This window comes from Podarcis cretensis (assembly GCF_951804945.1).
Source record: "Podarcis cretensis genome assembly, chromosome: 1".
Lineage (NCBI taxonomy): Eukaryota > Metazoa > Chordata > Lepidosauria > Squamata > Lacertidae > Podarcis > Podarcis cretensis.
Genome location: NC_137170.1, coordinates 4,309,120 through 4,328,533, shown reverse-complemented (window position 1 = coordinate 4,328,533; position 19,414 = coordinate 4,309,120). Strand labels below are relative to the sequence as shown.

At 49.0% G+C, this 19,414-nt stretch overlaps 1 protein-coding gene across 5 annotated transcripts in view; it reads left to right on the top strand.

Annotated features, from left to right (window-relative positions):
* The window catches only part of TRIM9 (tripartite motif containing 9), an 80,527-nt gene that overhangs the window by 55,698 nt on the left and 5,415 nt on the right, over nt 1-19,414 (top strand). For 2 of the 5 annotated variants that reach the window (XM_079989908.1, XM_079989907.1), the window contains exons 7-12: nt 2,866-3,004; nt 6,538-6,726; nt 11,950-11,985; nt 13,455-13,478; nt 14,831-15,134; nt 17,562-17,724. In XM_079989908.1, coding sequence (XP_079846034.1) covers nt 2,866-3,004; nt 6,538-6,726; nt 11,950-11,985; nt 13,455-13,478; nt 14,831-15,134; nt 17,562-17,724 — 855 coding nt within the window. The remainder of the gene's footprint in view (nt 1-2,865; nt 3,005-6,537; nt 6,727-11,949; nt 11,986-13,454; nt 13,479-14,830; nt 15,135-17,561; nt 17,725-19,414) is intronic. The other 3 variants (XM_079989911.1, XM_079989910.1, XM_079989909.1) reach the window with 2 other exon arrangements.

Here is a 19,414-nt window from a genome sequence, read left to right as displayed (position 1 = left end):
ACTTTTATTGGTTACAGGTGATGAGCGGTATTGGCTTAGGCATTGGTCCTAACCCACTATATCTGACTCCAGCCCGTCCGCTGAAAGTCCGGGGTTAACCACCAGTAGGGGGAGTCCTGCTGATGCACATCAACTAGGAACTCCCCCGGGGTCACCACTTGGGGGCGTGCCTTAGGTCCTCACCTCCCCAGGCTTCAGACAGGGCCACGCCCCCCGGAATCCTTTACCGGACTACCCTTCAATATGTGGGGCAGGTGATGGCATTACCTCTCCTCTTCCAATTACCGAACTATACCAATGCCTAACTGCCAATACCCAGAAAGTTGTGATGATTTGCTACGAGGTAAGCGAAAACCAAGTGGCTGGTGCCAATTTGCCAAGTGGGGAAATTCATACCAGGCCCCTCAATGGTAACCAACCAAGGTCCATAGCAAGGTCAAGGAATGAAAACCTTATAGGGCGGGAGGGTGGGAAACCGGAACAGCTGATGAGTGGCAAAGAGGGCGATCCCTGGCCATGTCCCACCTTTATAGGGCAGTCCACGCCCCCTGAACCGGCTGATTGGCCAGCCAGGGGGTGACGCGGCCGGGGATCCCCCCAATCGCACGGGGGCTGGCCTCCACCCACCGCGCGCGTGGGGGGGCCGTGAAGCGCACAACCCCACCTCCTCGGAAGGGCAGAAGTGGCTTTGGGACCCTAGAATCACAGAACTGCAGAGGTGGAAGGGACCCCAAGGGTCTAGTCCGAGTCCCTGAAATGCAGGGGTTGAAACCACTGACGCTTTGTGTGCGTAGGCAATCGAGAATAGATTTGTGATGTGAGACTTGGGTGGGTGGAAAGCTAAGCCAGCACAGATGCCTTTTGGAGGGGGGCAGGCTTAAAATAGCTGCCTCCAACATCTTGGAAATAAAAGGCAATTGCTTCCTAGCCTCCTCGTTTCTCTGAGGAGCTGTGAGTTTCAGGGACAGTTACTCAACAATCAATTTTTTTTAGGAGCAGCAATCAAAAAACAAAAACAAGAACAAATATATATATATGTAATATATTCGCTGGGGAGCAGCCTCAGCTGCGTGGTTGGACATCTGCTTTGCTTGTAGAAGGTCCAAGGTTCAATTTCCGATGCCCCTGAGATGCCCCTGGCTGAAACCCTGGAGAGCTGCTGCCAGCCAGTGTGGACAATATTGGCCTGGATGGTCCAGTGGCCTGGCTGTGTAAGGCAGATTCCTGTATTACCCTATATATTTAAGGTAGGATCATTGTTCAGTGGCAGAGCACCTGCTCTGCATGCAGAAGCACCCTGCTTCAGTCCCCAGATCTCCAAGTTGGGCTGGAAAAGTCTCCCTTCCTGAATCCCTGGAGAGCTGCTGCCAAGTCAGTGTAGACAGCAGTGAGCACAAGGCAGCTTCCCACAATCCTAATTTTTTGGACATTCAGCAATTGTCTTTGACTCAACCGAGATTTGAGCCAGAGTGTGCTGGTCCAGGGGGGAGGTTACCGTGGGGCGAGGTCCAGGACCTGAATTGAGGGTCGGCAGACAGTCCTCCTTGGCCGAAGCGGGGTCCACAGAGGGAAGCCGGGCAAGGACAGGAACTCTGGGGGAAACAGGACTGGATGCTGGCCGAAACAGCTCATCAACGACGTTGCTCCCGCAACCTGGGACCGGGCTGACTGGCCTTTACCTTCTCTGAGGCCAGGGGTGGTCCCGGCCCCCAGGAGACCCGCCTCTCCTGGCCTGGAGGCGAGCACTCCTCCTGGGAGAAACCAGTTCCCTTCGCCTCTCTGCCCTTCGCCTCTGCAGTTCAGGAGAGGCTGAAGGGTTACTGGGCCCAGGGGGAGACTCACCTGTAGGCACTGAGTCCTCAACCACCTCCGGAGCCAGAGTGGATTCACCTGGTTCCTGCTCCTGAGGATCCGGCACAGGTGCAGGCGCTTCAGAATCAAGGCCCTGCCCCATTTCAGCCGGCCCTGGAGGCGGGGACTCCTGTGCAGGCTGGGATTCCTCCGGTTCAGCCTCTGAATCGGATTCCCAGGCCATCACACAGAGTCTTCCTTTGCCAACCTGACGCATACCGATATTTTGGACTACAACTCTGACTGGCCCCAACCAGCGTGGACTTTTGGAGTAGTGGTACAAAACATCTGGAGGGTGTCAGGTTGGCAAAGGCTGGGCTATGATCTTGCCTCCCACCGTGCACACCAGATCTCTGCTGCGTTGCACAGCTTCCCTGAAAGGGCCCGTTCCCTGTGGGAGCAGTCAAATGCAACATTCCTTGTTTTCCTAGAGTGGACATGCAAGGGGATATTGGTCAGCCAGTCGAAACTTCCTGTTTCCTACTGGCCTGGAGCATCCTTCCTTGCATGTGACTACCTGTGACCTTACCTGTCCAGGTAACAAAAAGGACAAGTCACGCAGCACTCTCTCTCTCTCTTTGACTTCCTTCTTAGCTAGGACTGCTATGCTAGCTTCTCATCTAGCATAAGCACTGGATGATTCCCCCATATGGGGTAGATCCACATGTACATATTTTGTAACTAAGTCTGCCTTCAGGAATCCAACTGTGAACTGATGTGAGTAAACTTCTTTTATTGGCTTTAAATAAGATTGCCGTGTCTTCGTTCTTTTAAGAGGGATTCAAGGGAACTTACCAGGAACTATACAATTCATTCTGAGACAGACTGAATTGTATAACAGTGAGAGACTCACACGAGCCTGCAACCAGCTATCTGCTGTGCGTGAGAAGGGGAATGTAAACTCTGCTAAGTAAAGGAACCTGCTAGCGCAAGTTAGGAAGGATATTAATAAACAATGTATACCTCCCTGAACATTCCCACACATACATCAGCTTTGTGTCTTTGGGTCCTTAGGAGGTGTATGTCGGGAAGGAGACGATGTGCACTGTGGATGGACTCCACTTTAACAGCACCTACAGTGCTCGGGTCAAGGCCTTCAACAAGACCGGGGTCAGCCACTACAGCAAGATGCTAGTCCTGCAGACCTCTGAGGGTAAGTCATGGCTGCCGGGATCAGGGGTGAGGCATTTTCCACTGAAGAGCAGGGGGGTCCTCCTTGCCTAGGCGCATCTTAGGAATTCTTGCAGGAGATGGCCTTCCTTCTTTGGGTTGCTAAACTGGAGACCCCCCTTCCCTTAAAAAAGGGGAGAAATGTCACCTGGGAAAGAACGGAATTCAGATGTCAAAAGCGATTTCTGTCCTCCCTGCCCCCTCCGTTCCAAAAACGTGCCGCGCAGTTGGCCATGTTTTCTATTTAATAGTTGCATCCTGCTTTTCCGACAATGTACGTGGGGCTCAAAGCGGCTTGCGACAATCACAGCAGCGCTGAAAAGCAACAAATGCAGCAGCAGCAGTGACCGCTCTAATATCTCTAACGCAGTGTCGTATGAATAAAGCAAACGGGCAACAACAAATTCATCCGTCAGTGTGATTCAGTAACGTCAGAATATGGGGAAGAGCTGCTGGGCACCAGCCCTAGAGCGGATGACATCCTCTCCCTGGGGAGGGGCCACTTCTTGGCTCAGGCAGCCCACTCCCAGGCAGTGAGATCGTTCACAGTTTTTTAATCCTGACTTCTTTTTCACCTTGTATGAGTCCGCAGGTGCACCTGCAGGTGGGAGCGCCTGGTGTTTTGTTGGAGCGCAGAGGCAACTCCTTGAGACCCAGAGTCTATTTCTTTTATCTCTCTCTCTCTTGAGTGGGAAACAGGTCCCATAAAGCTTTCCTCCGCCTCCCTCTCTTCTGACACGCACAGCCTTCAAACTCCCCCTTGGCCTCCGTTTTCCTATTTCTCCCTTCAGCCCCTAATCGGGGTGGGGTAGGCGCACCCGGTTTTGCCACTTGAGACGGAACAGGCATGGGCCACCCCTCCCTGCGCTGCTCGCCTCGCCACTGGCGCTGTGGCTCTCTTCCTGCATTGTGTGCCAGAGCCCAAAAAGCACTGGCAGCAGTGCCATCTTCCGACAGAGGATCTTGCCGAAATCTCACAAGATCCCCTGCTCTCTGTGAGCTCTTGTGAAACTTCGGCAAGATGGAATCATAGAACAGGGGAGTTGGAAAGGACCCCTAGTCCAACCCAGCAGTGGAGCATGTATCCATGGCGCCGGGGGGGCACGCACTGGGGGGTGTGGAGGGCGAACGTAGCCTGCTGTGGACCAGCCCAGCCCCGGCCACCACAGCCACTGGAGTGACCCCAGCCCAAGCTGCTTTGCGAGGCTGGAATGGCCCCAGCCTCCGAAAGCGGCACAGGGCCTTGCAATGCTTTGCAAAGGGTTTCGAGGCTGGGGCTGGGATCGAAAGGTGCATGGCATCTTCCTCGTATTTATGCTACCATCTCTCCTGGTCTGCCCCGCAGAGGACCTTAAGGTCCATGAATAACCATAGTTTAGAGGGCCCTAAGGAAGTCAGACTATCCTCCACCAGGGCCAGGGCCTTCTCAGTGAAGGCTCCGACTTGGTGGAATGCTCTGTCCCATGAGACCAGGGCCCTGCAGGATTTAACCTCCTTCCACTGGGCCTGTAAGACAGAGCTATTCTGGCTGTCTCTGAACTTAGCCTGATCTTTTATTCCCCTTCCTTCCCTCCCCCTCCCCTTTTATGAAAATTCCCCACTCTGGGATCCCACAGCTAATTCTCCCCTGGTCTCCTCACTGGCCCAAACAGGACTAATTTAGCCAGCTAGCCCTGGTGATCGTCTAATATTTATTGGATGGATTTCCCCCCTAAATTGATTTTTGATTAATTCTGAATTTATTGTTATTCATGTTTTATACTGTATTTTATGCTATTTTTTTGTTGCATCAATTAAGTGTTTTAAATTTGTTGTTAGCTGCCCTGAGCCCAGTTTTCTGAACTGGGAAGGGTGGGGTATAAATAAAAATGTATTGTTATTAAGATTATTTCTCAAGGCACCCTCCCTGAGCTGCTTTGCGGGGCTGGGATCTGATCATATTCCAGCCTTGCAAAGGGCCGGCTCAAGGAAGGTGGCATAAGCAGCGCTCCCTCCCAAAAAATGTGCCCAGAGCAATTGCCCTGGGAGTCCCTCCCCCCTCCCAACACTACAACCCTAGTCCAATCCCTTGCAAGGCAGGAATCTCACCTGAAGGATCCTTGACAAGTGGCCACCCAACCTCTGCTTAAAGACCTCCAGGGAACGAGAGTCCACAGCCAATGTCTCTTCTTACTGTTCCACGGCTCTTACTTGCTTGTTCAAGGATTTCGGCTGAGGAGTGTGTGTGTGTGCGTGCACACACTTGCACGCGCACACGCACACACATACACACGTGTATATCTATAGATTTGTATCCAGCTTTGTAGATCTGTATGCAGAGTTTTGTATATAGGGTTGCATCCGACATTGTTGGTCTCTTTCCTTTTTCGCCCTGCCCTGGCCACAGTGATCCATGCGATGGTCATCTCCAGGCTTGACTACTGTAATTCGCTCTACACGGAGCTGCCCTTGAAGCTGTCCCAGAAACTCCAGCGGGTGCAGAATGCTGCAGCGAGGCTCCTCAAGGGGTTTTTGCCATGGGAGCATATTCACCCAGTGCTTTTCCAGCTGCACTGGCTCCCGGTGGAGTACAGGGTCAGATTTAAGGTGCTGCTTTTGACCTTTAAAGCTCTTCACGGCCTAGGACCCTCGTACCTACGGGACCGCCTCTCCCAGTATGCCCCATGGAGGACCTTAAGGTCCATAAATAGCAACACCCTAGAGGTCCCGGCCCCTAAGGAAGTCAGATTAGCCTCAACCAGAGCCAGGGCCTTCTCAGTGGTGGCTCCGGCCTGGTGGAACACTCTGCCTCATGAGACCAGGGCCCTGCAGGATCTGATTTCTTTCCACAGTGCCTGTAAGACAGAGTTGTTCCCCCTGGCCTTTGGCTTGGAGCCAATTTGATTCCCTCCCCCTCTTTCTTTTTCCTTCTTCTCCTATGATGAGGCTGCATTTTAATATTTTAATGTTTTACTTTTAATGCTGTATTTTAATCTTGTTTTTTAAGTTGTATTCATTCAATTTGTTTTTATTATTGCTTGTTAGCCGCCCTGAGCCCGGCCTTGGCTGGGGAGGGCGGGGTATAAATAAAAATTATTATTATTATTATTATTATGAGCTAGCAGAATGCTGTTGGTGGGGTGGGGCTTCCCCTTCCTCTCCTCTCCCTGTGAGCCCCCCACCCTGGGTAATGGAGGCATATGCTCCGCCGCTGCTGGGAGCTGACATTCTGCCCCAGGGGCCACACTCCCCTTGGGAGACTCCTTTGTACCTGCCAGTGGCGTAGCGTGGGTTGTCAGCACCCGGGGCAAGGCAAGTAATTTGCGCCCCCTAACCCGTGGATTTGCGCCCTCTAACCCGTGGATTTGCGCCCCCTAACCCTAACCCCCAGATGTTGCGCCCGGTGCGGCCGGGCCCCCCTGCACCCCCCACGCTACACCACTGGTACCTGCACAGGTAAGGAAGGGCTTTGGTGCCTTATTCGAATCGCCTCTTTGGGGAGCTCTGACCTTGAGTTTGCCTTGATCTTGCATCTAGACTCCGAACCGGAGGAGCAGGCCCTGACTTTCCCAGTGCCTTTGGAAAGGCTGCAGCTGCGTAGATCCAGCCCCTTCTCTTCCACCCTTAACCTGCAAAACAGCTTTCCGGGGAGATCCTACTTTGAGCTCAGATCCTCGTCCCACCAAATGAGCTTGCACTCTTCTTTACAATCTCTGAATTCGGCCGGTGGGTGAGCCGAGCGTGCCTGGCGTTGCCTCTTGCGCTGTGCTTCTGGACGTCCCCCCGTTTTTTGTTTTGGGGGTTTGGCTCTTGTTTTGTTGCTGTTTGCTTTTTTTTTTTTTTTTTGCTTTTCTTTTTAATTTTTTGGGGGGGACCCTCCTCCCCTTCTTCCCCTGCCCATGGCATCCGTGTGAGACGGGACTTGCTGTTCTATGTTGTCAGTGGCCCGCGTTCCACCGTGGAGGAAACTCTGAGGATGTAGACATAATGTGTGACGTGTTTGTTTCTGTGTTACAAGTTTGTAGACTTTGTTTGAACAGCACCAGCAAGCAGGGATACAGTGGTACCGCGCAAGACAAACGCCTCGCAAGACGAAAAATGCGCAAGACGAAAGAGTTTTCCGTTTTGTGAGTCGTTCTGCAAGACGAATTTCCCTATGGGCTTGCTTGGCAAGACAAAACGTCTTGCGAGTTCTTGCAAGTTTGTTTCCTTTTTCTTAAAGCCGCTAAGCCGTTAATAGCCGCTAAGCCGCTAATAGCCGTGCTTCGCAAGACGAAAAAACCGCAAGATGAAGAGACTCGCGGAATGGATTAATTTCGTCTTGCGAGCCACCACTGTATTGTTGCTGACGTCCTTTACGTGGACCTGCAGTCAGCAGCATTGTCTTTGAGAAGGGGGGAAAAGTCACAAATATGCAAAGTTCAAATAGCATTTAGAAGGATTTTTTTAAAAAAAACTATTTACTTAACAGTATTCCATTTATTAAATTTCTATCCTGCTGTTCCTCCCAGAGGAGCCCAGGGCAGGCAGCAGTTACTGGATTTCACTACTAGATTGGGGATTTTAAAAGTGCAACTTGAGGGCATGACACAACCTTTGCCAACCTGGTGCTCTGCAAATATTTTGGACTACAACTCCCATGAACACCCGGCCAGCGCCCTCAGGAGCATAGGGCCATTCTGCCTCAGGCTGATGGGAGTTGTAGTCCAACAAGACTGTTGAGCACCCGATTGGTGCTGTAACAGAAGAAGCAGGTTAGATCACAGGTGTGCCAATGATCAGGGATGATGGGAGTTGTAGTCCAACAATATCTGGAATAAACACCACACCGACTAACTGTGGCACAGCATGTCAGCAAGAAGACTGGGCCAGGAAACGTCTCCCTAACAGGCTAAACTTCCCCCAGTGCAGAGGTTTTGGTGCAGGACAGGAGACCCAATGTTGTCTCTCCAGATGTTGGGCTGAAGCGCCCATCACCTCCAGCCAGCTTGGCCAGTGGCCAGAGGAGTTGTTGTCCAACAACATCTGGAAGGCAAAATGTTGGCTGCTGCCACGTAGGAAAACATCCAAGCTGCGTTGGGGTTCCTGAAGGTGTATAATTCCTGGGTGGGAGATGGGTGCCCACTGTCTATAACACTGAATCTGTGGCCAGGTGCCACACATTTATTTGTTATTTGTTTCCTAAAATGTATGCACCGCTGGATTGTAAACACACACACACACACACACTTCAAAGTGGTTTACAAAAAAAGAAAACATTAAAATGGTCACAAAGTGAAATATACTTGGAGTCGAGAGTGGATTTCATGCTCTTTATTCAGCTCATAGTGGTAAGGAGGAATGGAAGTTCCCCCAGAATGTCTGCTTTATATACATTATTTACACAATGGGCCCCTCGTGATTGGCTAATTCCGGGATTCTCCTGTAGGCCAATCAGGTCGCGGATTCACTTCCACCTGGAGCTGGATTGGGTGGCTCCTGTGGACCAATCAGACTGCTGCATTCTGGAACCTATTGTTCTAGGACCAATCAGGCTGCTGCATTCTGAATCCTATTGTTCTAGGACCAATCAGGCTGCTGCATTTTGAATCCTATTCGACTCAGTACATAACACAAAGAAAAATGATTTAAGACATTCAAAAGGTTTAAAATAATGATAAGCTGATCTCAATAGGCAGGGAGTTCCGAAGTGTAGGCCACAGGAAAAGATCAAGTTCTTGCAAGCGCAGAACAGGTCTTACATGGCATCTGCAGCAGTGCCAGTTTCCGCAGATCAAAGCAGCCGAGTAAGGGGCAAGGTGATTTCCACTGTGATGCCTTCAGCAAGAGAGCAACCAAGGAGAAGGAAGGTTCTAGAAAGCTGTCCTGAGCCTTGGGGTGTAATAGCAGCCAGTGGCGTAGCATGGGTTATCAGCACCCGGGGCAAGGCAAGTAATTTGCGCCCCCTAACCCATGGATTTGCGCCCCCTAACCCGTGGATTTGCGCCCCCTAACCCGTGGATTTCCCTAACCCCCAGATGTTGCGCCCGGTGCGGCCGGCCCCCCCTGCACCCCCCACGCTACGCCACTGATAGCAGCTCTTCACATGCATTTTCCTGCGGGATATTCTGGAATTATGGCGCCAAGGCCTCCGGCGCCCCTTCTCTCCGCAGCCACCACCCACCCTTACCCTCCCACCTTTGCAAGAACCAACCTTTTCCGTTTGGGTTGCATTTTTTTTTTTTTTTTTAGGATTCTCCCATTGCTACAAGCTTACGCTGATGTAACCTCCATTGGCACCTGCCTGACACCGGCGTAAGCTAAAGGAGAATAGCCCTGACATAGATTTCTTTCTTTCCGTCCACCCCATACTTTGGAATGAGGAATGGCACAGTCTTTTAGTTGCTGGGCTACACCGAGGGGCTGGACGCACAACCCCGGTTTCATTCTATTTTCCCCATCGTCCTTTTATGGGTTACCCCATCCCACTGCTTTTGTGCGACTGGCTTTCGACATAATCCATCCCCAAACGTTTTTGATCTTGTGTCCCGTGTACGAAGAGTTGGTGGTTCTGCTTGCTTCCTTGTACGTTCTTGGAGTCTGTATCTTTGGAGTGAATCGGTCTCAAGCTGGGCGGGTGGCTTGGGGGCCGGATTTGTGGGGTGGAAGTAGGGATGTGCGGAAGGGAGGATAAACTGGATTCGGTTCTCTTTTAAAAAGCAAAGCTGCATAATTTGTGCTTTCTGAAACTGAAACGTTTCCATTGTTTGAGATTCGCCGTTCTCTGAACTTTGCAGCGCAGTTCCCCAGCCAAGTAGTTTGTACAAAAACAAATCTCTTAAGGGGAAATTGACATGCTGTATTTTTCGCTCTATAAAACGCACCAGACCACAAGACGCACCTAGTTTTTGGAGGAGGAAAACAAGAAAAAAAATATTCTGAATCTCAGAAGCCAGAACAGCAAGAGGGATCGCTGCGCAGTGAAAGCAGCAATCCCTCTTGCTGTTCTGGCTTCTGTGATAGCTGCGCAGCCTGCATTTGCGCCATAAGACGCACATACATTTCCCCTTACTTTTTAGGAGGGAAAAAGTGAGTCTTATAGAGCAAAAATATGGTATTTGTGGAGATAACAGATAAAAACGCATTCTGGGAGGAATTGCTTTGCAAAAATGTGCACGTCGAACAACGTTGCGTACAAAACAAGTGTGTGATATGCTGACGAATTTTCATGAGAACGTCTTTTTAAAAAATTCACGAACTGGTGTGCAAATGTGGAGAGCTTAAGAGTGGGAAAAGAGGAAATTCACACAGTGTGTGAAATTCACAGATTCACCTATCCGTAGCTGGTTGGTGGAGCTCTTCCCTAAAACTGACACCTTTTGCTTCTCTTGGGAGACGTTGCACAATGGGAAATTGCCCCCCAAAATGTGAAGGTCACAATCCCCTAAGTTGGTCTGAGTCCAGATTCATTTAAAAGGCTTTTGCTAAGTTCCACATGATCAGGGTTATGTGCATTTCTTCCATTGATGCTCAAATTCCACCCCCACCAATTCATTCTCCAATTTATGCCAGCTCAATTAGGCACCCTTATTTTTATTTTTTCATCCATTAATACTGGCCCTGTGATTTTCTAGTCTTTGCCAACACACACACGAAAAAGAACAGTGATGGACAAGGAGAAATGAGGGTGTTTCTTTTACTGTTTTTACCAGGTTTTAAAACTGTTTTTAGAAGTTTTAATTGACTTCCGTTATTGACTTGTTTGCTGCCCTGGTCTCCTCCTTCGGTAGGAAAGGCAGAATATAAGTAATTTATTATTTTTATCATCACCATCATAGAATTGTAGCGTTTGAGGGTACCCCAAGGGTCATCTAGTCCAACCCCCTGAAATGCCACCCAGATAGGATAGGAAGAAAAAGTAGGACAGATAGGAAGGAAGGGGGAGCGGACATTGAAACTAGAATGCTCAATATACCAAATTGTATTTAATGTTGTATTTAATGTTTTTGAGACTACAATTCCCATGATCCCTGACCACTGGTCCTGCTAGCTAGGGATCATGGGAGTTGTAGGCCAAAAAAACATCTGGAGGGCTGAGTTTGAGGAAGCCTGCTCTAGTCGCATAGCTAATGGTTGATGATATTATTATTATTATTATTATTATTATTATTATTATTATTATTATTATTTGTATACTGTCTTTCTATCTTGCAATACTCAAGGCGGTTTACAAGCTGAAGAAACAAAAAATGTACAACTTATAACAATCTGATGCAATACAAAAAATGTGATAATAAAACGAAACACTAAAATAAGCAACCTACATCAAAAAGTAACATTCAACAATTATTAGAACAGTACAAAATAATAATATCAGCATATAAAAGTTAAACAGAAATCCACTCAACAATTACAATAAATAATTTCTAAACTATAATCAATAAGACAACGGCAAGCCACAGTACATAAAATAATACAATACAAATTGAGAAGCAGAAACTAAAAGGTGGAGCAAGGCAGGTGATGGCCTGATGGATGGACCTCTCCACTGGGTTGTCTAAAAGCCAGTGGCAGGGAGTTCCACTGGCTATGTGCTGTGCATGGTCAAAGTGCCACTTGTTGCTTGCCTAGAATCCGCTGCTGTCGATCCACTTCACGGGTGCCAGGCCTGGGTTCTAGAATGGGCCTCTCCGGGAGCTTTGACTCCGACTCCCATCAGCCCCTGCCAGGATGATCGGGGCTGACGGGAATTGGGAGTCCAATTGGCCTGGAGAGAGGCAGGTTGGGGAAACTCCATGAAATGCACATGTCTCTGGTTCTGATGGTGGGCCTCTGGTTTTGCAAGTGAATCTGGCAAATCCGTTCCGGCGGCTGCCGCCCGCTGATGCCCCAGCTGCGTGGCTTCTGCCGCCCGAGTCCGGTTGCCCTTTCTCCGTGTCGACGTATGAAATGCAGTGTGTCTCTTTATAGGTTTTGAGGCTCAGTCAGGACCTTTCTCCCAATTGGGCAAGTATATACTTCCTTCCACATTTCGGTGGCATTTGTTTCGCTCACTTGTTTTTAACCCTCGACTCCCCCCATTCGTACGTGACAAGGAGAGACCTCCAGCTATACACCCGATGTTTAAACTAACACTATGTTTGGTCCAGTCTGTCCCCCCCCACCTTGTTTGTAACATCTTTGAGGGGTGGGGGAAGAGGGGAGGCAGCCCAGGAAGTGATTCTGAAATGAGAAACAGCTGTTTTTAGCTAGAAGACAAAGCCATCAGCTCATAAGAATATACCGTATTTTTCACTCTATAAGATGCACCAGACTACAAGACGCACCTAGTTTTTGGAGGGGGAGATCAAGAAAAAAAATATTATCCCCCCCTGACCCAAAGAGCAAAGAAGCCAAGACAGCCATAGGGATCCCTTGGCTGGAGAGGCTGTGCAAGGCTAAAGAGGAAGCCAAGGCAGTGAGCGGGATGGATCGCGCTCGCTGCCTTGGATTCTTTAGCCTTGCACAGCCTCTCCCGGCTGGAGAGTCTGTGCACGGCTATGGCAATTCCCTCACCTCCCGCAAAAGCCCACAGGAGCCGTGCACCCTTTAAGGAGCGTGCGGCTCCTGCGGGCTTTTCTACGATGAGGGAGAAGGGACTGACTGGCTGCGTCAGTCCCTTCTCCCTCCTGGGGAAAAGCCCGCAAGAGCCGCAGGAAGCTTGTGTGCGGCTCATGGGGGCGTTACCTGCCTGCCTCCCCCCTGCATTCGCTCCATAGGCTGCACAGACTTTTCCCCTTAGTTTTTAAGAGGGAAAAGGTGTGTCCTATGGAGCGAAAAATACGGTAAATGAATTCGCAGAGCCTGCTAGAATGCCTCTAGGGGGCGCCTTTGGAGGAAAGCTGTCTTAGAGCATATGACTGCTCCAGTCTGCCCCCTGCCTGGACACAGCATAGTTAAGCAGAGATTTGAACCCAGATCTCCCTGGTCTGAGCGAACTCACTCTCAGCATCACATCACACCTGGCTCAAGATGTCCGTCGGAGCCTCTGAAACTCATAAGGGATGGATCGAGTTATGGCACTATGGAAGCAGTCCAATAAACCTAGCTTGGAGTCAACCCTTTGAAGAAGTGAAATTTAGACCTGGTTTTTCTTTAATTGGGTGAGGGATTCTACTTGGTTTCTTAGCCAAGTTGTGGGGAGGCAGGAGGAGCTAAAGGAAACCAGCCTCTTGCAGAATTTGGTAGCCTTTCCTTGAGCCCTTCCCTGTCTGCAAAAGCTGTGTGGGTCTCCGGTACACATTATGTTTAACTGTGCGAGGTTTCTGCTAATGCCAAATTGATGTGACAGCTTTGGCCGGGAGGGGCAAACTAAAGTATGCAGCCAAGGAGACCAAGCTACAATGAACCTTGCGGTTGGCGCTTTTGTCCTCTGTCAATGCCGACCCCGCTTTTCATTTGTTCCCCTCCATGCCTTTCGCTCGGAACGACAACAGTTGATATTAAAAAACTGGTAGCAGGTAGGACCCAGTTTGGATGCTTGGGGCCAATGGAACCTACTGACTGGCTGCAACAGTTTGTGTGTGTTTGTGAGTGTGTTTTGAAAACTTTGCGGCACGTGTGTTGTCCTCAAGATGACGTCTTGCCTGTAGGAGTTCTGGTAGCCAAGTCCAAGCCATGCAGTTGGCACATGCCCAGAACCCCAAAGCTCTGTGGGTTCCCAGTTGGTGCAGCAAAACTCAGCAACCCAGCGGCATCCTCTGCTGTCCTCTGCATTCGGACAATGTGCAATTGCAGTGAAAAGCCTATACAAAACCAGCAGGCAAAGACAAGGGCAATCAGGGAGCCAAGTCTGCAGGCCCAGGGCAGCCCTGACATTAGACAGAGTGAGACACCGGCCTTCAGGCGGCAGGTGCAGGGGAGGGGCGTCAGCCCCTGGCTCTTCCCCATGAGCCTGTCATCCACCCATTTTCTGTTCTTGCCTCTATTTGTCGCACACAGCATCGTTTCCATTCTGCTGCAAGTCACCTTCCAACAAAAACTCAACCATTTATCTCCCTACCTGCTGTGGGGAGTTACTATACGCAGCTTGCATAACTTACATAGGGAGGGATTCAAATCCCTTTGGATTTGTCCCCAGAACAGGGCTGGCCCTACCATGAGGCAGAGTAAGACAAGTGCCTCGGGTGGCAAATACTGATGAGCATTGAGTGGAGAGTGTCGGAACCTGCGATCGGCCGAGCTCCTCCGGAATTGCCTCCGACGTGATTAACGACCTGAGCCTTTGATAAGGCTCCAGGCACATTCCCCATTATGCAGAGAATCAAAACGGCATGCGGAAGTGATGAGATTTATGGCTACACCGCTATGCTTTATTTCTTACTATGCAGACAGAAAACCACATCCTCTCTCTGTGAGAGGCAGAGAGCAACTGAAACAAACAAAGGAAGAGGAAACCAGTAACATCACATCCATCTCCCGTCTCCCGTGAGACTTCCAACAGCCCGGAATGTCTCTGGAATGTAAACAGAGTCTTGTGACTCTAAGCAGCTGCACAGTGGCAAACAGAAACTAACAGAGAGAGCCCTCAGGGTGCAGTGGAGGATGCTGAAATAAGATGCAATGGTCTGCAGAGCTTTTGTACGTGGAATGGGACTGGGTGGTGGCAACTTCTTGCCCCCTGCTTCAGGCGGCAAAATGCCTTGGGCCAGCGCTGTCCCAGAAAGCATGTGGAATCGTGGCCTTTGAGCAACCTGCAACTCTCTTCCTCCTGCATGCCTGCATGGAATGCATTTTGTGCCTCCCCCCCCCCAGCCCAGGGACTGCCATCCCATTCACACAGGTAACTTCTCTTCCCTTGTGTCCATTGCAGTGGCCTGGTTTTCGTTTGACCCAAATACGGCCCACTCGGACGTCATCTTCTCTAACGACAACCTGACCGTCACCTGCAACAGCTATGACGACCGGGTGGTGTTGGGCAAAACGGGCTTCTCCAAGGGGCTCCACTACTGGGAGCTGTCCATCGACCGCTACGACAACCACCCGGACCCGGCCTTTGGTGTGGCCCGTATGGATGTTCTCAAGGACGTCATGCTGGGGAAAGATGACAAGGCCTGGGCCATGTATGTGGACAACAACCGGAGCTGGTTCATGCATAACAATTCACACACCAACAGGTACGTGGCCCCAGAGCATCTCTGGTTCCCTCTGTCTCTTCCCCCCGTCCTTGGAACGTTGCAAGCACGCAGTTAGACTATGGAACTCTCTGCCACAAGACGTAGTGTGATGGCTACCAACTTGGATAGTTTTAGAAGAGGGTTACGATAAGTCCTGGGGATGATTCATACTGAAATCCCCAGGTGTCAAAAAAGGTTATTTATGTATGCTACTGCTGCAGCCCGTGTTTCGTTAGCCCCAAAATGGAAAACGAGCGAGGTCCCAACTAAAAAAGAATGGCAACTTAAGTTGACAGAATATGCACAACTCGCAGACTTAACATATAGAATAAGAGAACAAGAAGAACATATGTTTAAAGAAGATTGGGAGATGTTTATTGGATACAGTGGTACCTCAGTTTATGAACTTAATCCATTCTGGAAGTCTGTTCTTATACCAAAACTATTCTTAAACCAAGGCGTTCTTTCCCTAATGAGGCCTGCCGCCACCGGTGCCCTTCCACCATTCGGCTTTCGTTCTTAAACCAAGGTAAAGTTCTCAAACCAAGACACTATTTCCGGTTTTGCAGAGTTTGTAAACTGAATCGTTCTTAAACCAGACGGTTCTTAAACCAAGGTACCACTGTATACGGGAAATAATTGTGCACAGCTGAAAATGCTGGCAGCATTATGATAAACTCAACAGTGTAAACAAGTTTTGATGGATGCAATAATGCAATACTGAATGGTATAGTTTTTTTGTAAAATGTGCAGGGATTTATGATATGTAAAATGAACTGTGGAAAGAGAAGAAGGGAAGTTATTGATATCTTAAGGATGTAAAATGGGTGTTTTAAATGGTAAAACAGAAAATTTAATTAAAAATTTACACACACACACAGTGTTTTTTTCTGGGGCGACGCAGGGGTACGCATACCCCTAAACATTTTGCGAATCTTTGTACTTTTGTCCATTTACTGTATTTATTTTTCCTGATTTGAACTATAAAATGGTGGTTTTACTGAGTGAAAATGAGAGTACAGTCAGACCTCTTGTTACGTTCGGTTCAGGTCACGTCTTTTCAGGTTGCGTCCTGCAGGGACCCGGAAGTACCGGAAAGGGTTACTTCCGGGTTTCGCCGCTCACGTATGCGCAGATGCTCAAAATGATGTCATGCGCATGTGCAGAAGCAGTGAATCGTGACCTGCGCATGCGCAGACGCAGGTTGCCTTCTGCTCATGTTGCGAACGGGGCTCCGGAATGGATCCCGTTCGCAACCAGAGGTACCAGAGTACCCTTAAGAAGAAGAAGAGTTTGGACTTGATATCCCACTTTATCACTACCCTAAGGAGTCTCAAAGCGGCTAACAATCTCCTTTCCCTTCCTCCCCCACAACAAACACACTGTGAGGTGAGTGGGGCTGAGAGACTTCAGAGAAGTGTGACTGGCCCAAGGTCACCCAGCAGCTGCATGTGGAGGAGCGGAGACGCGAACCCGGTTCACCAGATTACGAGTCTATTGCTCTTAGCCACTACACCACACTGGCTCTCAACATTTATTTTTTTTTTAAGCACTGTGTGTAGAGAGAGAGAGCTTAACCATAGACTTGTACGCTTGGAAGGGACCCCAAATGTCATCTAGCCCCCCTGAAGGAACATTCTTTCACCTTTGGTGGACGTGCCCAAAGATTAAGGCTTTCTGGGAGATGATCTATAATGAAATGAAAAAGGTATTTAAATATACCTTCCTGAAGAAACCAGAGGCCTTTCTCCTGGGCATGGTCGGCCAATTGGTGCCAAAGAAGGATAGAAATTTTTTTATGTATGCTACAACAGCAGCAAGAATACTTATTGCAAAGTATTGGAAGACACAAGATCTACCCACCCTGGAAGAGTGGCAGATGAAGGTGATGGATTACATGGAACTGGCGGAAATGACTGGCAGAATCCGAGACCAGGGAGAAGAGTCGGTGGAAGAAGATTGGAAGAAATTTAAAGTCTATCTACAGAAACATTGTAAAATTAAGGAATGTTAGAAGGATGCTGGAAGGAAGCTATGTGGTTTTAGCAGTAATGTTATAAAGGATTAAGTAAAAATGGATTGTTAACAGGTCAGAATGTAAAGTTACAATATATTAAGATAAATTAGTAAGATAAAAACAAAGAAGGAAAGGATTTGCTGAAACAACTAATGAACTAGAATACAAAAAAGGGAGGTGCGAGGAGGTCAAGGAAACAAGCAAATGATAGATAAGATATGGAAAGATGGATTTGTTCTTAATTGTTTTTTTGTTTTTTTTCTGTATTTTGTATTTTCTGTTTTTCTTTTTCTTTCTTTTTTTATTCTTGTAACTTTTTGAAACACCAATAAATATTATATAAAAAAACCCACAAATGTCATCTAGCCCCCCTCACCCGAGCTAATGAGGAGCGCTTTCTTTCTTGGCAGGACCGAAGGGGGCATCACCAAAGGGGCTACGGTCGGGATCCTGCTTGACCTAACCAGGAGGACGTTGACCTTCTCCATCAATGAGGACCAGCAGGGGCCGGTGGCCTTTGAGAACCTGGAAGGTCTCTTCTTCCCGGCTGTCAGTCTGAACAGAAATGTGCAAGTAAGGAGGAGTGGAAATGAGTCTGGGCCTCTGGGAGGAGAGACCGGGAGGTTTCTTGGATCTCAGGATGAGGCGCTCCCGTCAGTTGTTGGAGAGGGGCAGGGCAGAGAGTGGGAAGAACAGGAATCAGAACGGGAAACGCAGAGTTGCGTTGGCTGGCAATGACGGGAGTTGCAGTCCGAAAAAGGCGGAGGAACGCCAAGGACTAGAAACTTGCCTTGACGAAAAGCAAGCAAGCTGTGGTTCTCAGGTTGCTGGGTTTAATATTCCGAATCAGTTTGGTACTCAAAGCTAGTGCCCTCAAGCAGGGCATTCTGGGCAGGGGGTGGGCTGGGCAGAAGGTGGCAGGTTCAAACAGCCGCCCCCCCCAAATGTCCTGTTCTGAATTGCCCAAACACTCCAATTTTGCTACTCATAAACATGGCAGTGGGGGTGAGTAGTGTTCTGCCCGAGCCCTCATTGTCTGCTCTTGTGTGGAATTAGGGAATATACACAACAATGACTAAAGCAAAGGCACCAACTGATACTCGGCCTCCTCCACTCCCTGATCATTGGGAAGGGCAGTCCCCCCAAAAAATTATTGGGAGGGCCCAAAGAGCTGGGCCCCTAGGAGTTGATGCCTATGATGTAAATAAAGCAGGGGATTCATTTACCGTATTTTTTGCACCATAACACTCACTTTTTTCCTCCTAGAAAGTAAGGGGAAATGTCTGTGCGTGTTATGGAGGAAATGCCTACGGGTGGCATGCCTACGGATTTTCCTCCTCTAAAAACTATGTGCGTGTTATGGTCGGGTGCGTGTTATAGAGCGAAAAATACGGTAATATGTAAATATACAGTCATGGTCCTGCCATAATGACCCCTCAAGTCCTAGTGACTTTCTCGGAATAATAATAATAATAATAATAATAATAATAATAATAATAATAATAAAATTTTATTTATACCCCGCCCTTCCCGGTTCAAAAAACAGGCTCAGGGTGGCTAACAACAAATTTAAAACACTGAGACTCTTCAGGATCAGGCCCCAGACTTGGTTCAGATGATGCCTGAGGCAAAGGATCCAGTGCGGACTGACACTCCTCTGGTTCCGAGTCTGAGCCCAAGTCCTAGGCCATCACACACAAACACACACACACACACACACACAGATATGGTTCTGTGAGCATGGGAAGATCAAATCCTGCAGCTGTGATGGGATTAAAAATGCCACCCCCACTCCTCAGGGCCCACTCAAGACATTTTGCTGCCCGAGGCAAGGGGCAAGATGGTGCCCTTCCCCAAGGCACAGGCAAAAGCCCACCGGACTGGTGGTTGAATCTTACTCCAGTACTGGGAAAGGGAAGTGTCTTCCACTCCAGTTGAATGCAACATGCCAACATAACACTCACAATCCCCGCAGCTCAGCATCTGCCGCCTGAGGCGGCTGCCTGACTTTGCCACATCGTAGGGCCGGCCCTGCCACCTCTTGTTGAACCCTGTACTCAGAACCTCCAACTGTCCCTATTTTCCAGGAACTCCCTGATTTAGAGACGCCGTCCCGGTTTCTGATTTGATCCTGGAATGTCCCTATTTTCATTGGAGAGTATGGAGATATCCAACCCCCAAGCTGTCTGAAGGCAATCCTATATAGGGAAGGGTTTTGTTTTTTTAATGTTTAATGCTTCATTGTGTTTTTATATATGTTGGA